General features: G+C 38.2%; 1 protein-coding gene and 1 long non-coding RNA gene across 2 annotated transcripts in view; one reads left to right on the forward strand and one right to left on the reverse strand.

The window, feature by feature from the left end:
• tmem163a (transmembrane protein 163a) overlaps nt 1-1555 on the forward strand; it is a 73511-nt gene extending 71956 nt beyond the window's left edge. The window contains exon 8 of the mRNA XM_036561936.1: nt 349-1555. Coding sequence (XP_036417829.1) covers nt 349-409 — 61 coding nt within the window. The 3' untranslated portion in view covers nt 410-1555. The remainder of the gene's footprint in view (nt 1-348) is intronic.
• Nucleotides 1-9763, reverse strand: part of LOC118801575 — a 50962-nt gene extending 41199 nt beyond the window's left edge. The window contains exon 1 of the long non-coding RNA XR_005006548.1: nt 9663-9763. This is a non-coding gene — a long non-coding RNA (uncharacterized LOC118801575). The remainder of the gene's footprint in view (nt 1-9662) is intronic.
• Nucleotides 9764-10137: the final 374 nt, after the last annotated feature.

Genomic DNA, 10137 nt, shown 5'->3' on the forward strand with positions numbered 1-10137 from the left:
CATTACTCAATTCATAGTGCCTATAGCTTTTACATACTCTGTGGACTGGATCGCCTAACAGGAACCACAACCTACCATTCTTAGAAGAACCAGGGATCGTTTTTCTTGACCTCTCCCAGGCTTGAAAACTGGGGTCGGCCAAATGTATCGAACTTTGAGGGAAAACATGCAAACGTTTGATGAACTACATTTTGGTGCAAGGACAAAAGTGTATAAATGATATTTTTATTGATTTCTATTTCTTTGATTTCAGGGCTAAATAAAGAATATCTTGCATTTTTTAACTAATGGACAATACTACTCTAAGTTAATACCATAACTGAATACCATTGTTACTTTTTGCCACAGGTTGTTAATTGACATGGTACCACGAGTACGGCAAACCAGGAACTACGAACGTTTTGAGTAAGCATGATTGAGAAGATGTAGGAGAAGTGGGTACCCATGCTGTAATGATCATCACCCTCATTCTCTCACACCTCCACCTCCAACACACACAAGCACACACTCATTTGCATACAATCAGATCCAAGAGCGAAGGGTCCCAACGGTCTTCTTCATCTGAGCAGCTGTTCTGAGACTAATCATCACATGCTTCACCTGATCTTCAAACTCAATCTATCAGCCAGGAGCACCTCAACAGAAGCAGAAGGAGAAGCTATGGAAGCTCAGAATAAGGTCACTGGATAAAGGCCTTGGCAAAGGCAAACTTTTTTCTTTATATTTTTTTTTGTCTGGTGTGATATTGATATATTCTTGAGATTCTTCGAGGCTCTTCTCCATCAACGTTCTGTCAGGTTTTTCTAAAATCCATTAATTTGCTCCACTCAGCTGCAGGACACTGTGTTCTTCCAGTTGTGGTCATATGGGTGTCTTGCTGTTTCTAACCTCAGCACATCACCCCTCCCTAAAATCCTTCTTCCCTGTTTTCCAACTAACAAAGCCCTGTCGACCCCAAACCAAATTAAAATTCGTTACAAATATTCACTGACAGATAAGGTTAAGCAGCCAGGATTTGCAGAGTTACAAAACTAGCCCTTGATACCTGAAACCCTAGATGGCTCCAACGATAAAGCACATAAGAAGCTTCATGGACTCTTGCCCAGGTTCATGCAGGGTCCATTGTTAGAGTGAACATGGCAGTCAAGGGACCAATACGTACCTCAAAACAAGAGGACTAAGTCAGCAAGTAGACAGGAGAGTCCCAAAACTGCTGAGATACAGACAAGATATGGAGATCGGGGACCAATTGTATACACCATACCTGCAATGCATGTAAATGGTGTCATTTAGCATTCCTACCATATCTGTGTTAGCATAGGGAGAAGCTACACTGCAGCACTGTAAGAAATAAGTCAGCCCAACTTAAAATTGTAAGGTAACTGATTACACTGTTTTTCTTGAGTAAACTCAGCTTGAGGACATCAGAGTTCACCCTTCTCAAACTTCTTAGCTCAGTCTCTCATTTCTAGTTCTGCATATCAGTTAGGTAAACAATATAGAATTAAATTTTTTACTCAGTTATCCCACTAGCTGGGACTCTGCCCATCACACAATCCCATTGTATTTTCTCCTCTTGGGCTAATTAGAGTATAACTAGTCAGATTTTGTATGTGACATAAACTGTCACAACATCAAGACATCACATCTATCGTGACAATTACCAGTAATGGTAACATGAAACTGCTTCATTACTGAATATAATCTGTTATGATATCTGCCATGATGTTGATGGCATGGTTATGTAGCAGGGTTTAAGTAAAGTGTTACTACATTTATCAATCCATTTTTCTGTGGTTCATCACAAGCAGTAACTTTCAAATATTTTTACTGAGAGTCAGATCAATACAATTCAACCTAACTTGCTAGCCTAGCCTAGGTGTTGCCTACATTTAAACATATTTTAAAAACTTTTTTCCTAACTCTTTGCCAATCACGCCGCTGTGATCCAATCACGTGGCTGGTTTAAGACGTCACAGCATAAAAAGCCTTATTGCCATCAACATTGAAAGTGCTGGCTTGAAACGCTGTGCTAGTTTTTGTTTGATGTTGATTTGCCAAAAAAAAATTGAGCTGGGATCATATAAATTTGATATGAAAAACATATTATATATCTTAATATCTTTGCCCTTTTTTCATATTAAGAAACAAACAAATGTCAGAATCTACTGACATTTTTCAAATCCGATTTTATATGTTTTGTGTGATTTTGGGTCCAATATTGATAAAGTAGTCAAAGTGAAAAAAAAAAGATACAAAACATTGGCATAGTAAACATTTTTTAATGTGGTATATAAAGGCAAAATCAAAAGTATTTAAAAATGGCTAAAATAGCCCAAGACTCCCTGCATTCATTACAAAATGCCATTTTGCTAGGAGTCGTGAAAATATAGTGTTGGCTTTAAAGGGCAAAGAGAAGAAGTTAAACAAACCAGACAGGAAATAAATTTGCATTAAAATATTTAAATGCAGGTCAGCAGAATTAGCTAACTTAAGTTGAACTCGAGCACCTCTGTTCCTCATTCAGTCCAGTGGGTGGTTTCTAGAGAATAGCAGAGGGACGTGTTGCCATAGGATTTTACTTACTTAAAAATGTATATGGACAGAACCAGCAAATAACTGGATTACTTGTTTTACAAAGTCTTCTCCAAGGAATAAGAAGAGCAAGTGTTGTGCTTTTGCCTAATATGCCATTTTGTTACTACATATTTCATTACAAGAGAAAACAAATCTCTCTAAATCTGATTCTTAATGGGCTATAATGTGGGGATCAGTTAAGATTAATGTGTGATTTGCTTGGCATGGACTGCTGTGGCTGAATCCAAAAACAACAGGATTTGTTTGACTTTCCAGATTAGACCAGCCTAAAGGTTTGCTGGTGTTGAAGCTTTTTTTTTTAATAGATCAGTCTCTGTAATATAAGATTTATGGTGTTATAATGCAATGGTTTGAAATCACCCTGCTAAAATGAATGGCCAGAGGCTGTGTGCGGAGAAAAAAGCTACTGAAGGTCAGCTAACATAATTGAGTTGCGCTGAAATTTAGCGAGGCAGGGTCCAGAGAGGGTTTGTCAGGATACAGGAATTCTTTTTTCAGGTTTTTAGTTTGTATTTAAAGCACATTTGGAGCCTGTTGTGTAGAATCTATATTCACTTTCATCTGTTTTCAGTGAAGCACAAAGCACTAAACCACAGTGAACAGCAATGTCATATTTCCCATGTTGCCAACCTGAAAATCCTCTGAAATCTAGACCTTAAAATATCTAATGTATCGATCAGAAACATTCTGGTGGACTGTGGAGAGTGACTAATGCTGCAGAGGGATGGAAAGAAAACAGTGGATTAATGGCTGAAAAGCACAAATGCAGAAATGTTGATCTCAAAAACAAATCCGTAAGATGTTCCATCAGAAGGTCTGGCACTTCATGAAAGGTTGTCCATCAGAACTGTGATCTCAGCTATCTAAGCACAAAGACAATGAATGGCAAAGGGAGTGCCTCCAGGGTCCAGCTTAGGCCCAATCAAGTTTTAGCTTAAGAAAATGTAACATTGCTCTACTGAATTATAACTATAGACTAAGCATTTCATTAACTTCTCATCAAATTCAAATCATAATTAAAAATCTCCTCTTCTACTCACAAACACAATGTAGTATGAGTTCCAAGTTCAGAATCTGCCCTTTATAAATACAAAGAATTACATACAATGACAACATGCTTTTATTATTGCCAGCAATAACTAAGATGTCTGAAGTCCAATACACACTGAACACGATATAAGCGGAAAATATTTAAAAGTGATAAAAGTGTAATCCAGTCTGAGCTGCTTTTGGAGATGCTAGCAGCACATGTGTCAAAGCAGAGGATAAACTAATCGTTTTAATGTTTGTGAAAAGTTGTGATCTGTTATCTTGATTTTTGCATTGCCAAGACCAGAAACAACAGTGATTGGTCAAATGAGTTTACAAAACTCCCAATTAACCCAAAATTAATTTATTGACACCTGATCAAATCGCACAAATAAATCACGGTTTGTGTGTAAAGAAAGGGGAATTCCACCAGATTTTCATATAGTTTTGCACAATTAAATGCTTGAGATGTGAACAAAGTCATTCAGAGTGGTCTGATGTGTGCTCCATTTTTTGCGAAATTTACAGAGTCAGAATTGTTCACAGTGGTGGTGATAGGAACCAGACATCTGAAAGGTTTAAGGCTTCTAAAAGCTATCTCACAGAAAGCAGAGAAGCTACAAGGTTACAAATGCATTGCCTGAACTGTTTGAACTGAAAAAATTTGAGATAAGCCTTTGGCCTAAAATGCATTTTTAAAATGTTGGGGCAGAGGGGTGGATGAAGGGTGTTGTATTATGTGTGGTTGGCATAGTATAGTGGGTAACAGCTCTGTTGTTCACGTCACGCAGACTGGGGTTCGATACCACTATAAAGAAATCAGAAGGTTTCTCTACAATGCATCATTTCACCTACAACCCCTCTTAATGACTTTGTTTACATTGATTTAATAAGTGAAGATGTTGAAAAACTCTGTGAAATTCCCCTCAAAAGGTTAAAGGTTCTCTGAAGAGGGTTCAAAAGGACACTGCAGATAATGTCTAATGCTACATGTACAAGTGCCACGTGTAGTCACATCACAGAATTCCTAATAGTAAATAAGCACACTGCCCAGACAAGCACACTGTCTTTTTAACATTGTAAATGAATAGCAAATGAAGCACATGATACACTAACAAAAAAAAACAATAAAGGAGGTGATTTTGTTGAAAATGTTGAATAAACTGCATTTTATGTTGTAACAAGTTTGTATATGCCAACTCTACTGACTGGATTAAATTATCTCAGGAAATGTCTGAGATAATTTAGTTAATATGCTGATTTATTTTACTCTGCTTTGAAGTTCATTTCCACCCTTTGCATCATTTGTACATAAATTAAATATACATGCTGCTTAAAGGGGCATTCTGGCCTAAAACTAGACTTTAATGTTATTTGAGTCAGTTTATGTACTATTCTGTACTGCAGCATTGCATCACTCAGCCTCACTGGTCTGACAGAGTTGATAACTGTACTCTTTTTGTGTTTACATTCATCAGTGTTCTCTCACTACAATACCCAGCGTGCACTACGCAAATACGTCTAGAACCACTGGGATGAAGAAATCTTGATTGCTAGCATAGCCACTGATGTAGAAGCAAATAAATACAGTCATGTTATTCAGCCCGCCCTCAATTATCCACCCCAAAGACCTTGTAGTACCTCCCACCTTCCAGATACATCATGAGAAGGGGATTATCCTAGTCATTAAACTGGAAAATCTCACTCTGGAGACTACTCTGCACCACTGTTGGAGGCGAGTAAGCATGTTTACGACAGATGTGGTAATGGTTACATTTTCAACACTGGCTGGAGTGCCCCTTTATGTGATGTTAATGTTACATGTAAAGCTCTGTATAACTGTGTATATGGTAAATATAGCCTTGTACAATATAGATATGGAGTATAATAATCTTGTTTCCATATAGATGACAATAATGTGTGAAGTTTAAAGGTTTTGGTATTGACAGTTATTAGCTGCATCTTCATATCTGTCAGTATATAAACCCAGTAAATTTTGGTTCTAGAAGCTAAAGTGTTATTGTCTGATGTGGATATGAATTGAGTATGATCTGATATCAGCTCAACATCTCAGCTCACCTACAGCACACTGATTTGTATCCCCAAAACTGTTGGAAGACAATCATAGGCCAGCTCACGATGGCTAACTGCACACTGTAGCAAAGCTACATGCGTATGTACTGCTCTCATTTGAATTCATTTGTATTTATTGATTTCTGTTTTTTACTGTTGGCTTAAACTCTCTGTGGACATGTTTGACCATTCTTTTCAATTATTATTTTGTTCTTTAAAAATGAGTGCTTACAGTATCAATTATTATGGTCTGATATGTTGATGATTTCACAGATTTAATGACAGGCCATCAAATGTTTGTTTACATCATTTAACGCTGTTTAATACAGTTAGCGCACTGACACTGTCGGTCAATGTAAGATTCATTGTTGACTGAAGTTTGTGATGGTTTACAAACGTAAAGTGTTTCTTGCATTTGTTTTATTTATATCAGACTCATCTTGCTCTATTGTAAAACAGGAGTAGATGTTAGGACCACAGTGACAGTTATGGACTAGTTGTATTGTGTAATTTCAACAAGTGACTGATTACTTGCGTATTGCTATAAAGTTTATGATGGTCACACAAGTGTTAACTTATTGAACTCTGCTTGTTGCTGTAAATGTATGAACTGTATTTTTTCCAGACTCCAAAGCGAAACTGTGAAAATAACTGTATGTTGTGTACTATCTGAACTAGAGCTGACTTTGAATGGTCAGCTTGCGCATCGCTTGTATTCATGCTGCAGTGTATAGCCTTAGCTAGATAGCTAGCAATAGTCAGTGCTCAACTGAGCCATCTCCCTGAGAAAAGCAGGATTTGTGAGTACAGTCACACTAGACGTTTGCACCTTGCAAAGTAGGCCTGACGCAGGCTGGACCGGAAGATTGGCACCAAAAAATTCCACCATTTTGGTATAAATTGTAAAAACAGTTATTATATGCACAATGAGTTGTAGCACTAAACTGTAGATAACTGCATGGTTGGGTGCAGTGGTGTGACAGGTGTATACAGCAGCACTGAGCCAAGCAGCTAACATAGCAATTACCATGCTGGCTAACTCACCAACCTCAGATCACAGATTTTTAGAGAGTAATACCATCTAAGGGGGTGTTCGGATGACACCTTTTTGAAAGCATTGTTTGCCATGTCTCTTGCTTAAAATAAAGAAACAAACAAAAAAAAAACAGAGAGATACACTTTTTAGGCAAGACAGACTGACTGAGGAAATCTTTAAAAAGGTTGTTGCTTGGACACTGCTAACATTAGTGTTTCCTCCAATTCTGGATCCTCAGTGTTGCTGTACAAAGCCTTGCCCCATGTAAAGGGGCAGGGCTTCATACAGCAACACTGCTAACATTGGCATTTCCTCCATTCTGGATCTTCAGTGTTGCTGTACAAGGCCCCACCCCTTCAGAGGTCAATGCAGCCAAAGCAATAGCGCTGGTGGTTGTTGATGTGAATTCACATGTCAAAGTTAACAAGTTGAACTCAATGTGAACTCAACGTGAAAGTGCTCACCCCTTTGAATTTAATTTAAATTAATGCACTTCAGCTTTCTAACCTCACTGGCAAAAAGCTAGTGTGACTGGGCTTTTAAACCAGAAGTCAAGACTGTCCAATAGAAGAAGAGGTCAGGAACATTCCTACTGGGCTACCTTCACTTTTGGCCGACACACTGTAGAAATCCTGCTTTGTGAAAAACATCCTTCTGCTTCACTTTGCATGGGAAGAAAAGTTTTCATAGTGTGTTTCTCAAACTAGAACTTTTTTCGCTATGTAGTGAACTAACTGGGGATTTGAAAATACGCTACTATACCAAAACATTGGTCCCCACAGTGGACCTCAAAAGGCAGGTTCTGAACATTTGTCCTGATTGATCTAATTCATGAGTGTACAAGCTTTTTTCAAAGCAGGTCAAATGGGACAATGCACAATGATGTATTTCCTCATTCCAAATTTGTACTTATCTCTTCACCATCGTTCCTTCATTATGCTCAAATCAATTTTGTACATATTGTTCTTTATTTTCAGTGTTTGCTTTTTGAAAATAGTGTGAAAAGCGTTTTTTGTCTCTTTGGTTGTTAAGTTTTATTCCAGAGTGATGTTGGACAGTCTACTCAGTATAGCACTAACATTAGGCCGACTAACAGATTCATCATGGCTCTTTTTATACATGGTGCTTGGAGGAGTTGCCAAAAAATGGGAGTTAGGGATGTTTACAAGTCTACTAAGTTCAAGAAGGGCTTTAAATTGTACCTGTCTAGCTACATCTTCAATTATGAGGGTGAATATTTTGAACATTGTCCAACAGTGTCCATTGGCCACCACACCAAAGGTTGCTAGAAGCACAAGAAGTCACACAGTTTGAGAGTAGGTTAACGCTTTTCCTAAACCTCACCCTACTCTCATATGACTTCTCATGCTTCTTGCAAGTTCACACGCTAACTTCCTCTACAGCCTGTCTATCCAGATACAAAATGATATGAGTAATGTGAAACCAAAGCTGAGCACAGTTGAGCAAATGACTGAAATTTCTCATGTCAGTGTTTATACGTACTGTGTCTGTGGTAGCTAATTGAACAATACTGGTGAATCTTTAAGCTACTCACCCTCATAACTGAAGACATAGCTAGAAACGTACAATGTCCTCTCAAACAACACTGTTGGACCTTTACTGCTCACTTTTGCTAGATGTAAACATTGCTAACTCATTTTTGGTAACTCCTTGAAGCACCACGTACAGAACGAGTCTGTAAGTGAGACTTATGTGGATGCTACACTGAGTAGTACGGAGCCCCGCTGGTGACATCCCGTATAAATAAAAATAATGCGTGGCCACGCCTTATTAATGCGTGGGAACAAGATCCTAATGCATGGCCACGACTTAGTAAGGTGTGGGAATGAGATGATTAAGTTGTGGCCGCGACTTAGTAAAGCATGGTAACGAGATCACGGCTTACTAAAACGTGGCCACGCATTAGGATCTCGTTCCCACGCTTTACTAAGTCGTGGCCACGCATTATGTTTATTTATACAGGATGTCACCAGGGGGGCTCCATAGAGTAGGCTAACATCGCTTTGGAATAAAAATGAACAATTAAAATGACTAAAAATGGTATCTGTGTGCCACACACAAAAACACTGAAAATACATAACGATATATATATATTGAAATTAATTGAAAGTTACTGAAAAAACGATGAAAACAGATGAGGAGATAACTAGCAGTTGGCATAAGCTAACTGGAAGTAAACAGACATGTTGTAAACAATTTTTTAAATCCATTTTTTAAATGTGGTGTTTTTAAATGTGAATGTGAGTCAGATTTTTATTAACTGCTAGCCCAGCAGAAAAAAAACAGCATAGACTAGCATGAATTCTATGCTGGTCTAAGATGGTCTAGTGGTGGTGTGGGGCTGGTTGACCAGCATGGTCATGCTGGTTGACCAGCATACCAGCTTCCAAAACATGCTGTTTTTTTCTAGCAGGAAGGACGTCAGTTGTCAGTTGTCCGTTAACGGTTAGCATACTGCTCCAGAAGTCTGTTTACATCCCAGTGTTTCAGTAATTTCAGTCCCCTTTACAACCCAATGGGCTATAGTAATTTACCACATAGGGAACTAGAGGTCGGTTTGAGATACAGCCTTAGTTGTTAAAAAAAACTGCTTCGTGACATGAATGCATGTGCGCATGCGCAATGAAATTTCCTAGCAAGTTTGTATTTCTTGTGGCTGAATCTCAAACGGATATTCTCAAATACACCACGTAGGTCAAGATGTAATGGCTAACACACTCAAGCAGTGCACTATGTGTCTAACAGTGAGCCGTTTATGATTCAGCCTGTGTAAAATAAGTCTGAGAACAGGATAGCTGACTGTAAATATATTTAAGTGGTACTGTACGTTTCTGTAGAACCCAGGACCGTTTTGACCAAAATGTTACATGACAAATAAAAGCTGCTTTAGACGAAGAACGCCTACCTGTGTGGTCGTCTAGTTTTGTGGATGTTCTGGTTGCCTTTTTCTGAAGTTTTTATCCATAAAAACTGCTGACAATAGGTGGACGCTGCCATGAAAAAGAGCTGGACAGTTAGAAGCTGAGGGCAGGTGAGATGATACTGCCATCTTGTGGACGGAGAACGCCAATGTTTTTAGAATAACAGCTGAGGTACCATTTAATGTATTTTTGTAGTAGTTTTGTAGTGTTTTAAATCTTTTTTATTTCTACTCAAACATCTTTGTGAGAAAAGGGATCTATTTTTTGGACTGCTTTGCACCTCTTACTGTTGAGCTTTTTCATTTTAGGCCAAAAGGAGCCTAAAAAGAGGAGAATACCACCTAAAAATTCAGTTTTTATACTGATGGATGCTGGTTGGACTAAGAAGTTCCATTACTGTTCTGTTGTGGACTACTTTTACTTCTACTTGAGACATTTATCAAGTACACAGAATATAAT

Source organism: Colossoma macropomum, unplaced genomic scaffold, assembly GCF_904425465.1.
Source record: "Colossoma macropomum unplaced genomic scaffold, Colossoma_macropomum, whole genome shotgun sequence".
Taxonomy (NCBI): Eukaryota; Metazoa; Chordata; class Actinopteri; order Characiformes; family Serrasalmidae; genus Colossoma; species Colossoma macropomum.